This window comes from Sorex fumeus, unplaced genomic scaffold, assembly GCF_029834395.1.
Source record: "Sorex fumeus unplaced genomic scaffold, SorFum_2.1 ptg000129l, whole genome shotgun sequence".
Taxonomy (NCBI): domain Eukaryota; kingdom Metazoa; phylum Chordata; class Mammalia; order Eulipotyphla; family Soricidae; genus Sorex; species Sorex fumeus.
Genome location: NW_026606186.1, coordinates 9,826,805 through 9,846,582, shown reverse-complemented (window position 1 = coordinate 9,846,582; position 19,778 = coordinate 9,826,805). Strand labels below are relative to the sequence as shown.

At 40.3% G+C, this 19,778-nt stretch overlaps 1 protein-coding gene across 1 annotated transcript in view; it reads right to left on the bottom strand.

The window, feature by feature from the left end:
- Positions 1-295: 295 nt before the first annotated feature.
- The window catches only part of LOC130045837 (complement C5-like), a 44,932-nt gene continuing 25,449 nt past the window's right edge, over positions 296-19,778 (bottom strand). The window contains exons 15-21 of the mRNA XM_056138722.1: positions 19,156-19,285; positions 13,857-13,919; positions 11,122-11,325; positions 8,222-8,279; positions 5,571-5,644; positions 973-1,094; positions 296-467 (exon numbers count right to left, since the gene is read on the bottom strand). Coding sequence (XP_055994697.1) covers positions 973-1,094; positions 5,571-5,644; positions 8,222-8,279; positions 11,122-11,325; positions 13,857-13,919; positions 19,156-19,285 — 651 coding nt within the window. The 3' untranslated portion in view covers positions 296-467. The remainder of the gene's footprint in view (positions 468-972; positions 1,095-5,570; positions 5,645-8,221; positions 8,280-11,121; positions 11,326-13,856; positions 13,920-19,155; positions 19,286-19,778) is intronic.

Below are 19,778 nucleotides of genomic sequence, written 5' to 3'. Positions count from 1 at the left end.
TTTGTTTGTCCTTGTTAAGTTATAGCAGTGCTTTCCCCTGTCAGATGAATGGTGGGAAAATAATTTCTCCCACTCTGTGAGATGTATTTTTCTTCTTCATTTTGTTTATTATTTCTTTTGTGGTGCAGAAGATTCTTAGTTTAATGTAGTACCATTTGTTTATCCCATTTGAGGAAATCCTTTCTAAATTGCATTTTATTGGGAAAGAAGGTAAAATGGAAGGAAAATGGCTTTATACTGAGAAGTAAGGTCTGCTATATTTTAGAAAATTCAAACAAACTGCTTTTTGTGTGAGATTAATGTTTATTTCTTTCTCACATGAAAGAAGTCCAAGAAGTAAAGGCAGTTACAAATGTCATCAAAGTAAGGTACTATTATCCTTTGGTTCCTCCTTTTGTTCCATCTAACTTCTATCTTCAGCGTTACCTCATAGTTGATGATGGCTGCTGAAGCTTCAGTTGTAGTTTCTGAAATAAAGAGATTCAAAAAAGAGGACAAAAATAACCCCTTCCTGTTGAATCAATTCTCTTTGTGATTCTGTCCTGGGAGTCTCATGCAATTTAAATTCTTTAGGGTGCTTGGAGCTTATATGAACCACATTTCAAGAGACAGAAGTATGATAATATGGCCAGCTAAAATTGACATTCTTAAAATAAGTCGGAGAGGAGAGGGGAGAGGGGGAGAGAGAGAGGGGGAGAGAGAGAAGAGAATTCTGTGCTAGCTGGATGTTTGTGACACAAAGTGCTTTATTTCTCAATTTAATATTTATGAATGTTGAGGTTCTAACATTTGGAAACATAATACAGAATTCTAGAGGTAACAAAGATGATTAATTTTGGCAACCTGGATACACTAAATGCTTAATTCACTCAGCAGTGAAGTGAATTGTATACACTGGTTTTACATCAGATTTTTCATTTATTGATTCTAGTGAGGCACATTGATTTATGTTAGTTGGTGCCATCCACTTACTTAGGTCCTGGAGTCTGGGTGTGGGAAATGTCCCCCTTCATTGGCCCCTGGAGCACTGTTGTTTATGACCGAGAAGTGATTTTCATACACCTTCAGTTGCATCACATCCGTAGCACAGAGACCTAGAAGAGGTGACAGTCCACGAGGTGTATCAGGGACCCCAGGGTGCATTAGCTTCTCTAAATAGCTTGGATTTTCTTTAAGGTAAAGAAGAATCTCATATCAAGTTTTCTTCCCCTCCCCTGCTTCTTCTGAAGTTTCTATGCAAGAATGCAATGGCCCCTATCCCCTAATCAAGTTATACTTTGAATATCTGTCATACACAAACCATTGATTTAGTATAAGTAGAATGATTATTTAGAAACAGACACTCTAGTTGAGATACAAACCAGCATTCTTCAACCATTTTACACATGTGGAGAGAGAAAAATAGAATAAATATTTTATGGACCTGCTGATGGCTCAGATATAAACAAAAACTAATGTAGTGTTCCACTGAACCCCTCAACAATGCAATTGAGGAATCATGAAGCCACTACATAAGCGGGGGGATTTTGGCTGACTGGCAGGAAATTTCCATAGACTGACACTTGTTTATGGGTGACAGGTTGAATCAGGGATACAAATAAATATGTGATAAAATATCAGAACATGATGGAAGTGATTTTACTATAGAGAAGACAAGGAATGGGATAAATAAGTGAAAAATGGTTAAAGGGGGAAACAGAGAGTTACAGGAGTTAAGGTGAGTGCCCAAAGGTTATAGACCTCAGTTTTAGACCTGGTGCCACACTGCCACCTGAGCATCTCTCTGGATGTATCCCTGGAAGCTCCCAAGAACTGATGGGGGTGACCCTGGAGGCTCTTGAGCACATCAGGGTGGCCTGGATAATCCCCCCCGCAACCACAGGACCATAGCAGTACCGCATCCTTGGACCATAAGTTCAGTTGGTGGATATTTGTTGAGGGGTCCCCAGGCCTCTTGAGTGTTTCTTGGGAAAGAGAAAAGAAAAAAAGAAAGAAAGAAGGAAAGAAAGAAAGAAAGAAAGAAAGAAAGAAAGAAAGGAGGGAGGGAGGGAGAGAGGAAGGGAGGGAGAGACGAAGGAAGGAAAGAAAGGAGGAAGGAAGGAAAGAAGGAAGGAAGGAAAGAAGGAAGGAAGTAAAGAAGGAAGAGAGGGAGAGAAGGAAGGAGAGAAGGAGGGAAAGGAAAGGAAAAGAAAGGAAAGGAAAGGAAAGGAAAGAAAGGAAAGGAAAGGAAAGAAAGGAAAGGAAAGAAGGGAGAAAGGAGGGGAAAGGAGAGAAAGAAGGATATAAGTACAAACTTTTAGTTATAAGATAAATAAACCTTACGAACAGCCTAGCATATAGTAGGGCAATAGTTAATGGTAGTGTATTTCTCTTTGAAAGTTTGTATTTGAAAGTTGATAAGAAAATTTAAAAGCGATAACATTAAAAAATGCAATTCTGTCCAGCAATGAGTATGATCTAGACTGATTGGGGTGATCACTACACAACACCCCCATATATCAAATCATTATTTTATACAACTGAAATCACTATGTTTCATATGTCAATTATATCTCAGTTATATCTCCTCCACTACCTCCACTACCCAGCCACCACCAAGCTCCAGGCCATTTTCTGGACACTCGGGCCAAGACTCACTTACGAGTGAAGCCCCACAGAACCAGGTAAGTGGAACTCTGCGACCTTGGACTCCATGCTCAATGGGACCCGGGATCAGAGATCCTCTGCCTGCTCCCGCCAATCTCCAGAGACCCAGGGATTACACCCAGAACCCCCACCCTAACGGTACTAGATAAATACCTCATTGGCAGACCTTCACCACCTCCACTTCCTCCACTATGCAGTCGCCACCATGATCCAGGCTTCTTTCCGAACCAGGTGGCCGCTTTTTGGACCACACAGCCACGAAACAGCCACACAATGCATCATAAGACACTTAATACCCATCTTCCAAGATTACCGCACCATTTGATGGGGTTCAAATATGGTTCGAACCATGGGAACACCTACAAGGGTGATTAGAGGTTGCCCCAAAAGTCTCTATCCCTCTTGGAGAGCCTGGCAAGCTACTGAGAGTATCCCGCTGGCACAACAGAGCCTGGCAAGCTATCCATGGCATACTCGATATGCCAACACCAGTAAATACAATGGGTCTCATTCCCCTCACCCTGAAGGAGCCACCAATATGGCAGCATTGAGAAGGATGTGGAAGGAGAGGCTGATAAAATCTCAAGGCCGAACTAAGCTCCCAAAGAAAGAAAGACAAAAATGACTGTCTGTACTTTCAATGCACGTACGCTGGCATCAGATGAATCCATCGAGGACCTGATTGTACAAGCACGAAAGATTAAGTACGACATCATTGGTCTGACCGAGACCAGAAGGCACGAATCACATCATGTTGTTTTTGACACTGGAGAAGAACTGTTCCTCGGAACATGCGACAAGAGGCATCGGTGGTGTCAGTGTCCTTGTCAACATGAACTTGGCCATGAGCATTGATTCATTTGAATGCCTAACAACCCGAATCGGACGACTACACTTGAATAGATGTGGCTCACTGCCAGCAGTTTCTGTCTTCGTTGTCTATGCAATAACATCCAATTATGAAGGAGAAATTGAGAAGTTCTACATGGAGCTGGAGAAGTTCTATAAAAAAGACCACACCTTCTACAAGATCATTGTCAGTGATTTTAATGCCAAGATAGGACCGAGAAGATCAGCCAAAGAACTCCACATTGGGACCCATGGCCTAGATTGGAACGAACAGGGTGAGAGACTGTCTGAGTTCATCATGTCAACCAAGATCATCCGTGGTAACTCACAGTTCCAGAAGGCAGAATCTAAACTTTGGACATGGGAGTCTCCCGGTGGATGGCTCCACAACGAAATTGACCACATCATATTCAATTGATGATTTTACCTGACTGATGTCGCTGTTGTCCCAAAATTCCAAATGGGATCGGACCACCATCTCCTTTGTGCATAATTCTACTACACAAAGCGGGGAGAAAGGGCTGCAAAATTTAAAAAGAGAACCCCCAGAATGACCACCAACTGAGAGCTCTTTGGCTCTATTGATACAACATGGGAAGATGCCGTCATTGACAACATTGACGAGGAATATGATTGAATGGTTCAGCACCTCCATGATTGTGCGAAGAATGCCGAGAGAGAGATAGCCACAAAAAGACGCCTGTCTTTAAAAACTCTCAAGCTCATTCACCAATTTAGCTTGGCACAAGCCTCAGGCAACAGCTCGCAAAGCAGTGCAGAAAAGCCATAAAGGAAGTCATCAAGAGAGGAAAGCAGCAGTGCTGGTAGATGCGGCAGAAGCTGGGAAAAGCATTCTCAATGTCCGCCTGTCTTCGCCAACTATAAGACCAAGATGACTGCCCTCTGATGTCATGATGGATCTATCACATCTTACAGAAGGGCAATGGAGAAGATTATCCATGACTTCTACTCGGATCTCTTAGAAAGCCATGTCCACCTGCCCACATACCAAATTTTGCAGGATGAATATGTCGTTCCCAAAGTTTTCCCTTCCGAAATTCGACAACAGCAAATAGCACCCGGCCCAGACAAAATCAGACCAAACGCCTGAAGAAACTGCTGTCAATTCTCATCAATACATTGGCTCGACTCTTCACATGCTACCTGTCTGAATGCAAGGTTTCGTCCCAACGGAAAACCAGCAGGACTGTATTACCGAACAATGAGGGAAACATCCACGACATTGGCAACTATCACCTGATCTACCTGTTGTCTGTCATCTACAAGCTGTTCACTTGAGTCATCCTGAATAGGATTAGCAGAACACTAGATGAAGGACAACCATACGAAGAAGCCGGGTTCTGAAAAGGATTCAGCACCATTGACCATATCCACATGATACCAAGCTCATTGAGGTTTCTTGGGAGTTAAAGATGCTGCTCTTCTAACGTTCACTGATTTAAAGAAGGCCGTCCGTCGACGATCAAGAATCAGGGATGCTGTCTCCTTTGCCAAGGTGTCAAAAATCAGATGGGCTGAACAAATAATGCGATTTGGAGATGACTGCTAGACTAGAGCCATCACCGACTGAATTCCAGGGGATGTCAAAAGACCGCGTGGCTGCCCACCTACCAGATGGTCAGACTTCTTCATCAAGATCGTGAACAATCATTTTGAGGCTCTTCATGTTCCTAGAGCGAACAGATGCCATTGGGCTACACTAGCACGCGACAGGGACAAATGGAGACGTTACTGATGCCCGCTCGAGCAAATCGACGATTAACGGGAAGTCAAGTGATCAAGTGATGTTGAATTGAACTGAATTGTTACCCATATTAAAAAGAAAAATAACTCTAATAAGTCCTACAATGATTCCCCCAAATTAACTCCTAGTAAATCAGAAAGTTTTTATGGTTATGAAAACATTAAATAAGCTAAATATTTCAAATACAAATATTTCTTATTTACCTTAGATTATAATGAAGAGTCTGTAATACACTACTGTGAATAAAGCGATAAATATATTTCACTGAAGAAATTGTCCTCTGATTCATGATATCATATGAGATACTTACCTTTATTTGAAATGCTAACAGCTTGAATTTCCCAGGTAGATAGAGAATTAGGTAGTGTCAAATCCATCTGATGCCTAGAACATAGAATATTTCATGGCTATTAAATACTAATGAGTCTTAATTTACTTGGGTCCAATTTAATACCATCTTCTATTATGCAGAACTCTTTTACTTTCCCATATGAACTTGAGTTTAAAAATAAGAAAACAAACCAGTAGACACAAGTGGGGATGAGTTAAGAAAAGAGCAGTGCCTCTTGCAGATTCATAATAATTGCCCATATATTCAAAACATTGGTTAATAAAATATGATTATATGTGTAGAACAAGAATATTTGGATATATGAAGATGCACATAGTTTTTTATAGGATGAATATTCAAATTTATATTTGAAACCTAATCCCCAAGGTGATGGTAGTTGTTGGTGAGATATTCCAAGGGAATTAGGTAATAATGGGATAGCCTACATGATAAGAATTAATGTCTATAAAATGGATCCCAGGAGATTTCTTATGCCTTCTTGAATTATAGCTTAGAGTTGAAGACAGTCATCTAAGAATCAGAATGTGGGATAAAAAATACTAGCTTTTTATTGTTGATTTCCCATCATTCTGAACTGTGAGAATATAAGATTATCCAGTCTCTATCTATACTATCATAGAAGTTCTTTCTGACAGCCAAAGATATAATCCTACCTGAAATATACCTGTCTTTTGGTTTCATTGTCTACTTTTATAATTTAAAAGGATTGTGATATCATAAATTATCCAATAAGAATATATTGTCTTAACACTGTGAAGAAAAGGGATTTCTAGAGCTGTAGCGATAGTACAGCAGGTGGGGCATTTGCCTTGCACGTGGCTGAACCGGGTTCGATCCTCAGCATCCCATATGGACCCCAAGAACTGCCAGGAGTAATTCCTGAGTGCAGATGCAGGAGTAACCCCTGAGCATCACTGGGTGTGACCCAAAAATTTAAAAAAAGAGGGGATTACTAGGTAAAAGTGGTTGAAACAAAAAAGGCTTTACCAAAATCCAATAGTTATCTTTTCAGGGGATACTTTATAAGTATCTATGATCTGTAAGGCATCATCTTGAAACTGAAAGTAGAGATATATCATTGAGAATCATTCCTCATGGAATTAATTATAGAACAAGACAGATGTGAGCAAACAAATTATTTTTTCACAGAAGTTAATAAGTGCTTTGATGAGCATGTATGAATATAAAGTGACTGCAGGAAAGTGAGCATTACATTTTTGCTGTTTTTTAAAGACCACATCTGGCAGTGCTCAAGGATCACTTCTGGCAGACTTGAAGAACTTTATGAAGTGCCAGTGATTGAACCAAGATTGGCAGTATAGAAGGCAAACATCCTACCCATTATAATACCATTCCATTCCAGAGGATTATCATTTTCTTTGATAGCTCCTTTCCTTGTTTTGGGGATATCCCTGACACTGTTCAGAGCTTACTCCTGGTTCTGTGCTCAGGGATAACACCTGGCAGTTCTCAGGGGGCTATATGCAGTGCTGGCAATTGAACTATGGTCTATTAAGCTCCTTAAGTCCTGCATTATTTCTCTAGACTCAATAGCTACTTTTTTTTTAGAGAATGCAGTCTTTAAGTAGGGTTGTAAGTGGAGTCTATAATACAAGTGAATTTAAAGAAGGATTTTTGAAAAAATATGACCCTTCTTAAAAAAATTATTTCTGGAGCATAAGTTCACAAAGGCAGATAGAAGGGAGTGGTGTGGAAGAAGAATTGGTGGTACTGGCAAGGACCCTGAAGGAAAACATCATAATAGACATAGATTTTATTGAGTGAATTATGGAGATGTTGTTGGAGATAGGAATAGGATGTGTATTTTAGTACAACCATGTGAGAGTCTGGATTAATGAATCTGAGAGGAGAAACAGACAAGGCTGTAGTCAGGGAGTATAAAGCAGATTGTTGGGCATCTGACAAGAGTGTAACTGGACAAACAAATTATTCCCAAGACTTATGGGGCTAGAGCGATAGCACAGCGGTAGGGCGTTTGCCTTGCATGCAGCCAGCCCAGCTAAGCCGGGTTCAATTCCTCTGCCCCTCTCAGAGAACTGGCAAGTTACCAAGAGTATTCAATATGCCAAACAGTAACAAGAGATCTCGCAATGGAGACGTTACTGGGCCCGCTCGAGCAAATCGATAAACAGCGGGAGGACATGGATAGTAACTGTGTTAAAGTGTGCATTTAGTGTGAAACTAATCATACTTTTCACTTGTTATATAAATAAATAGTATTGTAAGCCAATACCTAAAGGGAGGGTATACATTGTTAGTTAGTCATTTGTTTCAAAGCAATTTCTAGAAAAGATTGACATAAGTATAAGGAAATGAAGAGTTCATATTCACCCCCAAACTCCTGCTGGATGAAAATTTTAAGGCAAGTGAAATGGATGTTTCTGAAAGGGTATTTCCCTTCAGAAATACCCCTTAATTTTGCTACTGACAGAAAAAAATCACCCAACAATCAAACAATGTCAGTACTATCTATTACCCAATTCCGTTACTATCAGAGTAGTCTTAAGGAGAGAAACAGAACCCTTTTTACGATTTAAATTAATGTTTGTATTTTATGAATAAAAGATAAGGTAGAAAAGTTAGAATACCTTTTAGAAACGTGATACACATTCCATAACCAGTTTATTGTTGATTGTTTTCTTGGTCCTAAATTAGAAATATAAAAACACAGTAAATATAACATACAGAAGGTAATGTATAAAAGCCTCTTAATAACAAATTATGATATTTGGTTATATAATAACCAAAACAGTAAAATTCTTGATTTAAGATGTCTAAATTATATACAAAAAGTAAGGTACAAAAATACTATTTAACTGGTGTAAAATAAAATATATATAGATATATATTCAGGTGTAGATAAAAAATGATTGTGTAACTAGAGAAATTTTGAAACATATAAAATTATAAGCAATGGCAATATCTTGGAAAGGAGGTAGATATGAAATTAGGTATTTTTACCTTATTCTTCACACTCTTCGTACAGTAATCATTTTATAAAGAAAGTTGGAATAAACTTCTAACTGAAAGGTAAATAATGAAAGGTGTATCGATTCAAATGAACAAAATACAAGGAAGGAAATAAAGAACGAGAAAGCATACTTAATATGCGAAAATAACAAAAACCCAATGTAATTAGTTGAATAGTGACTAAAAATATTTATGTCCTGAAGAAAATACAAGTGATCAATGAGTCCAGTTTCTGTTTCATTGAGAGGATAAATAAGACCAACAAGACCTTATGTAGACTCATGAAGAAAAAAAGAGGGAATACCCTATTTAACAGGATGAGAACTGAAAGTAGATACAATAGGAAAGATAGCATGAACATGAATATAAAGGACCCCAAAACAAACAAGTTTACATCACTATGAGAACCAAATCTATATGGATAAATTCTTAAAATTATACAACTTCTAAGACTGGATCCAGAAGAAACAGAAAATGTGGATTGATGGATTACAAAGAAATTAAAACAGTAATAAAAAGGTCTCTGCCAAATAAAAGCTCTGGCCAGGATGAGTTTATGGTGAGTTCTGTCAAATCTTGAAAAAATGACCTATTAGCTAACCTTTTCAACTTCTCTCAAAAATTGAATAAGGGCCAGAGATAGTTCTTAGGTTAGGAGGCACCCTGGTTCTCTCCCAGCAATATCTTCCTCCCACCCCCAAATATTGGTAGATATGGCATTAATCACGCCTGTACAAAATTGGGATGGGCTTAGTGGTTCCAAGCACTGCAGATTTTGTGCTACACCAGTTGTTTCTAACAGTCAACTCTCAGGAACCATTCAAAGAGCCCAAATAGCAAAAGCAATCCTGAGAAAAAGTCAATGGGGAGGCATCATGTTCCCTAACTTTAATTATGCTACAACACCTTGAAATCAAAGCCATTGTGATATTGGAATAAAAGTAGATCCACAGACCAATGGGATAGATAGTCAAGATCCTGGAAGTAAATTCTTACATATATGAACAGTTAAGATATGACAAGCAAGCCGAGGCCATATAATGGAGGGAAAGATGTTCAACAAATAGCAGGACATAAAGTGGACTCACAGAGAAGAGCGGTACAATGAACAATTGTGATGGGATATTGGCATTTTGGTAGTGGTTATGGTATAGCAACATCGCAACACTAATTATAGACATACGCAATCTTGTAAATCTCTCTCTCTATGTATATATTTAACCATAGATTTCCAAAACCTAGCTCAAAATAAAAACCTAGCTCAAAATATCTATGAATGTGATCTTATTTAGGAATAGGGCCTTAGCAAATGTTATTAAAGATTTATAAATGAGAAATTAGATTTATCTTCTTTAGAATGGGCCCTTAATATTTCCAAGGAGTCCTTATAGAATAAGATATAAAGTGTTCTCAGAAGAGAGACAAGGAGACACAAAACATAGGAAGTTAAAGTCACATGAAGACATGGATGCATGGATTCCAGTGATGCATCCACAAGCCAAGGAAAATGAGGAGTTTGAAGAAACAAGAAAGAATTCTTCCTGAGAGTAGCAGATGGAGTGTGGCCTTTCAGAGATATTTTTTCTGCTTTGTGGATGTTAACTAAACTTATTCTTTTAACCATTCAAAATATATACATAATTAAATCATCTGGTTCTATATGTTATACTCACACAATGATATGTCAGTTATATCTCAAAAAATCAACACTTAAAAATAAAACATTTAAAATTATACTAAGACTTTGAAGTCCAAATTCAAACTAACTTGCAAGTTGGCATGATCTCCACAGTAATATAAATATATAGAAATCAAAAGTAACCCAGGAGAATAGGTTGAAAAATAGGTTCTTAAAACTATAACTTTGATGAATTATACTTGCTGCTATTTTTCACTGAAACCATAAAAATTGAATACTTATTTTCTACATATGTACATTGGGATTTTCTCTACTTTTACTATTTCATGGGCTGTGATTTGCAACAGAATCTAGAATAATGTTTCGGTTCTTCCAAGCACACTATTGTCTTTATGCAGATGTTAAGCATCATCATGTAGGGTCAGTGATTTATGCACAAGTATCACAGAACTTTGCGATCAAATATTTTACTTTGTATAATCACTCTTAATGAACCATAACCACTACACAGTGAATTAAACAATATCCAAACTAAGATTATTTGCCTTTTCAAGTTGCAAGGTAGGAGTTTGTTTTTTTTTTCTTTTTGCGTCACACCCAGCGATGCTCAGGGGTTACTTCTGGCTCATGCGCTCAGGAATCACTCCTGGTGGTGCTCGGGGGACCATATGGGATGCTGGGAATCGAACCTGTGTCAACCATGTTGGCTGCGTGCAAGGCAAATGCCCCACCCTGAGGTGCTATTGCTCCAGTCCCACAAGGTAAGAGTTTTAAGCCTCTACTTTTCTGCATTAAACCAAGTTTGGAAGTGTTTCTTCCCATGGCAGCATAAACTCTGCCAAGCACCATTGCATGTGAATTGTAGGTTTTCATACATACCCATAGGAGGTGGAGCTCTCAGTGGTGCAGAGAAATGAGTGCTCTCGCGCCTCCAGAAATTTGCCCTTTCACAACACACAGAAAAAGCCTCTGAACAACGGGGGCCAACCTTAATCCGGGTAACTCTTTTCTCGCAACTGTCTTCACTTTCATAAGCTCCATCACGACAGCAATTCTGGACCAATGGGTGTTGGTATCTGGATGCTGAGATGATAACACAACTACTCTTAGCCAAGCACAGATTCAGAGACTAGGGCTGGATTTAAAGGTCCTGGTCAGCTTCCTTTCTGATTTCCCCTAGCACACCCCTTCTTGTACAACTGCTGACTACCCCAATGGGAATAGCTCCCTGAATGTGGACATCCTCCCTAGACTTCTGTTCTAGCTCACAGAGTTCCGGTTGCTTAAAATTCATTCTCTCATCTAAACCAAATTCTAACTTCCTAATACTAGTACCCATGAAGTTTATTCTCTTGTTAAAAAAAGTTACAGAATTTATAACTCAAGATATTTGAAGACAGTCATCATGACTACATAATCCTTACCCTTTCTCTGGTAAACATCCTGGGAACTGTTCGTTTGCACAGAATAAGACTGACTTTATTTTTTTAATTTTAATTTTTAAGTTATTTCTTTTTTTTAATTAAAAAATATTTTAAAAAAATTTTTGGGTCACACCCAGCGATGCTCAGGAGTTTCTCCTGGCTTTGCACTCAGGAGTTACTCCTGGCAGTGCTCAGAGGACTATAGAGGATGCTGGGGATCAAACCAGGTTGTCCACGTGCAAGGCAAATGCCTTCCCCATTGTACTATTGCTCCAGCCCCAAGACTGGTTTTAAAAATCCTCAAATGGTCCCTCATAATTTAACCCTCACCTGGTAGAAACAGTTGTACTCTGTGGTGCCTTAGTGGTGTATAGAAAACTTAGAGCATTCACTCTGGTTTCCCTCTTGTTTTCTCAAAATTGGAAATTCATTAGTCATATCCTCTGCCATTTAGAAATAGGGAGACAGTGGGGCATAGAGTCGGGAATGGAGTCAAAGAGGCAGTTACATGAGCTAAAAGGACATGGGGCCTCAGAACAGAAGCTCTATACTAGGCTTTCCAGCTCTCCTCATCATTCAGACTGGGAGGAAAAGCCTAGTCTTAGTCCTGCACTTAAAGGTTACAAAATTATTGTAGTACTGTCTCACCAAACTCAGGGTGTGGCTTTTATATGAAGGGACTTAAAAATAACAAAGCATTATAAGTTGGCATTATGAATTACTCCTGCGCTAGCTGCTCTGTTTGCGTATTTTCATTTAAATATTCCAACTATGCAAGATAAAACAAAATGTTCTCCATGTGACAAGAAAGAAATTGAAGCTCAGAGGTTAAGTAACTTGACTCATATAACCATAAATAGTAAACCATGACTCTAGCCTTGTTACTAATTCTAAAATCTTTGTTTCTTGTGATGCCGATACTGATGCTGTTTTGGCAAGTACCTGCTGATATTGAAGGGGAATTTCTTTAACATGTCATCATTATTATTAGATCATAGTAGCTGTAATTCCTCCAGTAAGTAACAATACTGATAGTGTACTTGAAGTTTAAGTGACATAGAAAATAATTGCTTCTTTCATACCTCTCTTTCAGAGAATCTGGGTAGGTCCCAAATAATGCATCAAAGAGAAGAAATGCTCAGTAGGACACAGTGACCTCCAGTGTTACCAGCTCTGCTCACAATCTGATGTGGATTTAAATTTGGCCTTTTTGAGTATTTAAATGAATTATAATAAATTTCTCTCTGTGTCAGATGTCTTAATCTATAAAATGGGGAAAAAGGTGGAAGGGAGTGACACCCCTTCCCTCCCGGGCGAGCATGGTACCGTGGATTAACACATAGTCTATTCACTTTTCTACCGCAAGCTGCCGGGCTCTGCACTAAGTCCTTGTGCTTCTAAGCCATGGCTGTGCCAGAGAGCCGCCCGTGGGGGGCAACTTGTGACTTTGGTAGAGCATGAAGGACTAGCCGGGAACGAACCCTTCCCATGAGGTTTCAGTTGTCCCATCACCACCGGCTCATACCTGACTTTCCAAAACGCTCTGAGGAGGCTGCCATCTTGCTGCCTGGTGTGTAATTAATATAAGTATTCTAAGACAAACTTACAATGCTGTTTATGATGCTTTCAAAAAGCTTATAACATAGTAAGTGTTCAGTATATTGTCCTCCTGTTGTTCATTGATTTGCTCCAGCGGGCCCAGTAACGTCTCCATTTTGAGACTTGTTGTTACTGTGTTTGGCATTGCCGCATGGGTGAGATACACTCGGTAGCTTGCCCGGCTTTCCGAGAGGGGCGAAGGATTTGAACCCGACTCGGCCATGCTGGCTGCACGGAAGGCAAATTCCCTACCATTGTAGTTATTATTATTTCATCAAGTGTATGGATTCCATTAAAGGGTCATAAAAGCCATACATTTTGATAGAGTAAAATATTAGAGAATGAAAAGACAACTGTATTGTAACTACACAGAATGGACATAATGGAGACAGATTTCTTTTATGTTTAGAATCTATAAAAAATGTGGTATTATTTACTCAACTTGCTTGAGGCATGTGGAAAGTAAAAACAATACAGAGCCCACAGATCTTTTTCATCTGCATTAAATCAATTAGCTAGAAAGAAAAAAATATTGTGGATGTTGAGTTATTTCACCATAACTTTTAGAAACAAAGTAAAATGTTGGAGCACCTAGGCTTTCTATTACGTTTTTCAATTCTCTTTTTGATCTGAGAATTTTCTTTTGTGATCCACCTGAAAGAAAACAAACAAACAGAGAACAATGCTTAGAATAAACAGTTCAGTCTAATGGTATAGGCACTCAAAATAATCATAGATTATGGAATGCTCAAAGGGTGAAGTATGTTTTGGCTATTGGAAATAGTGAGTTCAATCCCGTGCACTATATTCTTGAGCATGACAAAGCATAATCCAGGTGGCACTGTTCAAATTCAGGCCCTCATGCAGGATAAGCACGAGTGAAAGCCTTTTCACTATCTAGCTCCATAGCCCATGAATGTTAGTTTTATGTTGATGAGAATTAAATTAAAGTAAAAAGATAAGTATGCAGTCAGAGCCCAAGTACAGAGCATAGGGCTCTTGCCTTGCACACAGTTGACCCAGGTTTGATCTGTGGCATCCCATATGGCCCTTTGAGCACTGCCAGGAGTAATTCCTGAGTGCAGAACCAGGAATAACCCCTGAACATCAGTAGATGTGGTCCCAAATCAAACAAAAATGTATTTTCATATACTATTTACAAAAGTAAATACTATTTACAAAAGTAAGGTAAAGGCCCTCCCGTTGATCGTCGATTTGCTCGAGCAGGCCCAGTAACCTCTCCACTGGAGACTTTGTTGTTACTGTGTCTGGCATATCGAATACTCTCGGTAGCTTGCCGGGCTCTCCGGGAGGGGCAGAGGAATCGAACTCGGGTCGGCCATGTTGGCTGCGTGTAAGGCGAACGCCCTACCCGCTGTGCTATCATACAAAAGTAAAACATTTATATATATTTTATATATTTTTATATATTATTGGCAGAGGGACAAAGTCACGCGGGTTCCGGGGCCAAGATCTCCAAGCCTACTCGAATTGGAGTCGAGCATCCTCCACCCAGATCCTCCAAATTCCAGTAGGCGGGGGTCACACCCACCACCTGGCCCCCTGGCGCCGTGTAATCCCATCAATGGCCAAGACTCAGAGACTATAAAATCCAGCTCCCGGAACCGCGCGGCCACATTAGCGACCGTGCGACATCTTATCAGGACATCTTTTTATGATATCTTATTATCTCATTCCTACTCTGGACAAACTTGCAGGCTATCGAATATAGCCTGCCCACAGGGCAGAGTCTGGCAAACTCCCCGTGGCGCACCAAATATGCCAAATACCAGTAACAATGATGGGTCTCATTCTCCTAAAGAGCCTTGAATATAATCTCAGGGCTAGGATGAAAGAGACGTTACTGTGGCCTGCTCGAGGCAATCGACGAATAACAGGATGATGAATGAATGAATGAATTATTTACAAGGGCTGGAGCCATAGCACAGTGGGTAGGGCATATGCCTTGCACGCAGCCGACCTGGGTTCAATTCCTCCATCCCGCTCAGAGAGCCCGGAAAGCTACTGAGAGTATCCCGCCCACACGGCAGAGCCTGGCAAGCTCCCTGTGGTGTATTCGATATGCCCAAAACAGTAACAACAAGTTTCACAATGGAGACGTTACTGGTGCCCTCTTGAGCAAATCGATGAACAACGGGAGGACAGTGCTACAGTGCTGCTATTTACAAAAGTAAAACATTTAATTATGAATATAAAGGAAATTCCAGGGGCACAGCAGGTAGGGCCGTTTACCTTGCACGCGGCCAACCCAGGTTGATTCCCAGCATCCCATATGGTCCCCCGAGCAACACTGGCACAAGTGTGACCCATATAACAAAAATAAATAAATAAAATAGAATAAAACAACATAAATAAATAAAGGTAACTCCAGTGATTCAATGTCATTGGTCAAGCAAATAGAAGCAAGGATAAACAACTGGATTTACATTAAATTAAGATGGTTTTGCACTGGGGCAGTAGCAAGGTGCTTTTCTTGTGTATGTCTAACCTATTTAGATCCCTGGCACCACCTCTGGTCCTTTGAGGACAGAGTCAGAAGTAAACCCTGAGAATGGCTGGGTATGATATCTGCCTTCAAAGGTTTTACATCACACAAAAAAATGATGATCACGATATAAAAACAATTGAGAGACTACGATAAAATATTTCCCACCATCCATTTGACAAAGGATTAATATAAAATATATACTAAGTACTAGAAAAAATTAACAACAGAAAATCAAACCCATCAAAAAGTTAGAGAGGAGATGAACAGAAAGTTCCTCAAAGAAGACATAACAGATGACGATTAGTATATGATTAAGTGCTCTGCATCACTGATCATCAGGGAAATTAAAATCAAAGGAACAATAAGATATCACCTTACACCAGTGAAATTGGCATATATAAAAATGAATGAAAACAACCAGTGTCTGGATATGAGAAAAAAGAATCTTCGTGTCTTCTTGGTGGCAAGGCCATTAGATAGAGTCTTTTTGGAAAACAATTTGGACATTTCTTAAAAATATAAAAATTGAACTTTATGTGACCCAGCAATGCTTCTTCTGGGTATCCCAAGGGCCCAAAAACTCTATTCAGAAAAGACTATTTACACTCCTATGTTCATTTCAGCATTATTTAAAATAGTCAAAATTCAGAAACAACCTGTGTCCAAGATCAGATGACTGGATAAAGAAACTGTGGTATATATACATAATGGAATACCACTTGGATGTAAGAAAAAAATGAACTCATTCAATCTGCACTCCATGGATGGAACTGAAGATTATCATGTTGAGTAAATCAACCTGAAGGAGAAGGACAGATAGACAATTCTCTTTCTATATATGTGGGATGAGGGAAAAACAAATGATCAATAGTAACTGAACCGAAGAGCTGGTCTACAGAACAGAGCTCACCATGGCAGTGAAACTTAGGTGGAGAGGAGAGGGAAGGTGTTGAGAGGGGGGAGGTTGTACAGTGGGGGTCTGTGACGCTGGTGGAGAAAAATGAAGATACTGGTGGGGGCCTGTGGCATTGGAATGCTGCACACATGAAATCCTACCATTGGCAGTATTGTAAAATTGTAAAAACACAGTGGTTAAAATAAAATTTAAAAAATCAATTGAACATTATGTTCTGGGAGATAATACAACGTTAGGGCAAATGCCTAGCGTGTCCTCAACCCAGGTTTGATCCCAGGCACCACACAATTCCCAAACACCACCAAGTGTGGCTCCAGAATCCCCAACTTTGCTGGGGCAGCCCAGTACCCAGGAATCTTTAGGGCCTTAGCAATCACAACATCCTCAGGCCCTCTCATCAAGCCAGCAACTGTTTGGCTAAGGGTCGCTGGCTCGTCCCCTGGGCATTGTGTAATCACAGAATAAATAAGTAAGCACCTTGGTGGTGGGGTCTCTCTCACCCGCCATGTGTGTTTGGTGGCCTTGTGCTGCTTTCCCACCCCCACCAGCAGCCGCCAACAGACACAGGAAGGAAGGGTCAGGCTGCCAGGCTGGTTGGTGATCAGTTGCCGTTAATTACATTTTCCCCATGCAACTGTTCCAGTCTCACTAAGTGCCCCATTCCAGTTTCACACTGCCCTTCATTCCCATCTCCTCCTGTTCCTGGTTGGGGAAGCAGAACACAGAGAAGTTAAAGGCAAATACAGAAGAATGGCAGTGCCTTGGGAGCACTGTGAATGCTGTAACCCAATAAACCTAAGCTCCCTGAGACCAGGGAGAAACGACAAACCAATGTTATCCTACAGGCATTACTAAGGAGACCCCATGAAAAAAAATTTATGCTGAGAGGCCACAAGAATTTGGAGGCAGAATGATTGTTGGGTCTGGAGAAGCAATGTATTCTCATGAAACAAACAGGTTATAGGCTGGGAGATAACTGGTAGGGTCAAGAGGTGATAACTGAAAAAAGCAAGGCCCTACTTCCATTCCTGGCAAACATTCCTCCTCACATCCCTCTGTCCCCACCAGATATTGCTCTGGAGATTTGTGCGAGACCACACATTCAAGCCAATTCCTGATAACAAATACTTTCTTACGTACCACTGACCCTGGTAGTTTCCCAGCACAGCTGGACTTGGGCCTGATGAACCCAAGCACCATTGGCTGCAGTCCTGCTTATCCCCTGGCGTTACCAGGCACTAGCACTGAATGTTCTGCTCCCAATTAGCCAAGTGTCTCATGTGTAATCACCAGGCAGCCAGGGATACTCTGTGGCTCTCTCTCCCCATCTGCATTCCGAGATCTTGCACCATTCCCCAACTCTGGATGGCCCATGCCATGTGTGGACGGAGGAGGAAACAAGGGCCATGTTGGTTGGTGGTCAATTGCTGTTTTTTCCATTCTCCCCACATGCCTGTTCCAGTCTCACTAAGCCCCTCATTCTAGTCTCACACTGCCCCTCATTCCTGTCTCCTCCTGCCTCTCCCGCATATCTCTCCACCTTGGACTCTCTCTTCTCTCTCTCCAACTCCCCACATTGGGGGTAACAACCACACCCCCACAGTCAATGTATGAAAGCCCTTCTTCCTCAAAGCCCTCGAGAGCAAAATACCACTTAGGGGTTTTTCTCCTTTTCTTAGTCTTATACTTAGTCTTATAACTTAATTAACATCTTACTTAACATCTTAATTCTATTTCTTAATATTAGTTATTTTCTATGGACACAGTAAGAGATACATTAAGCTTATAGGGTGGCTCTCCTGGGGACATCTTGCTATTGATCTCAGACTACAGTGCTCAGGCCAGATTAATCTTTCCTAACCCTAGCAGGATCCTAATCCAGATGTTACTTTTTGGATCATGACAGATTTGTCTATGACCATGCTCTTAACTTTTAGTTAAGTATTATGGCGCTTTGGCCTGGTCCATTTCGATGCCAGAGTAGCTCACAGCTTGCCCTGGGTCCATCCAGTTCCTTGTCGGGACCCTGCTTTTGAGGTGTAAGGGCAACTGAGGTTTAAGTTGAGAGAACAGATGCCCAGGAGTGAATATCATTCGGAGCCAACTAACTCCCAAGTAACAAAAGGATAGCATTAACTGTCTTCTTGTGTCTATACAAAAAGGATATTACACTGAATTAACAATGCAAAGGACTAAAGGAGAAGAGAAAAGCAATATTTACAAGTTAACAGGGTCTTATTAGGAGAAAAAGTAATTGACCAGTTTGAAGCAGAGCACAAAGAAAGGGGTTACAAATAAACACAGAGGAATGGGAGCACTGTGATGGGTGTAACCCAATAAACCTAAGCTCCCTGTGGCAAGGCAGAAAGGACAAACCAATGTTATCCTACAATCTCAAATAGTGTTCCCTGGGGCACATTCCTCAAACAGGGATCTTCAGATTAGTAGAAAGCCAAATGAGTTACCCTCTCGTTGGGAGCGACCTGCGTCCACGTTGGTAAGGACAGTGAGCCCCGTGGAGTAGAGCACCTCAGCATTATTCCTGCCCCCGCTTGCTCCACAGTCCTGGCCTCGTTTGGGTGAAGACTGAAGTATCTGTTCAGAGAAGAAATTGTAAAGCACAGAGGGTAAAATAAAATTTAAAAAATTAATTGAACGTTATGTTCTGGGAGAGAGTACAACAGCGCAAATGTCTAGCATGTGCCCAACCCAGGTTTGATCCCAGGTAGCACACAATCCCCAAATATCACCAAGTGTGGCTCTGGAGTCACCAACACTGGTGGGCGGTTTCCCCCCAACTCCCAAGAAACGGCAATAAGTGAATATTACAAGGAATTGCTGAATTTTGAGTAATGCTATCTGCAAATGACTAGTTTACTAAATGTTGAAATCTTACTATTTTCCTCTTTCCTGTTTTTTGCCTTCTCAATTTATAAAAGAATTCCATTTAAGTCACTCAAGAACAAATATATAGCTTTGGTATCAAATTTCTTTAAAATTTTATAATCTGCTTTCTTACTATGTTCTTATTAAGGTAAAGGTAAAGGTAAAGGCCCTCCCATTGATCGTCGATTTGCTCGAGCGGGCC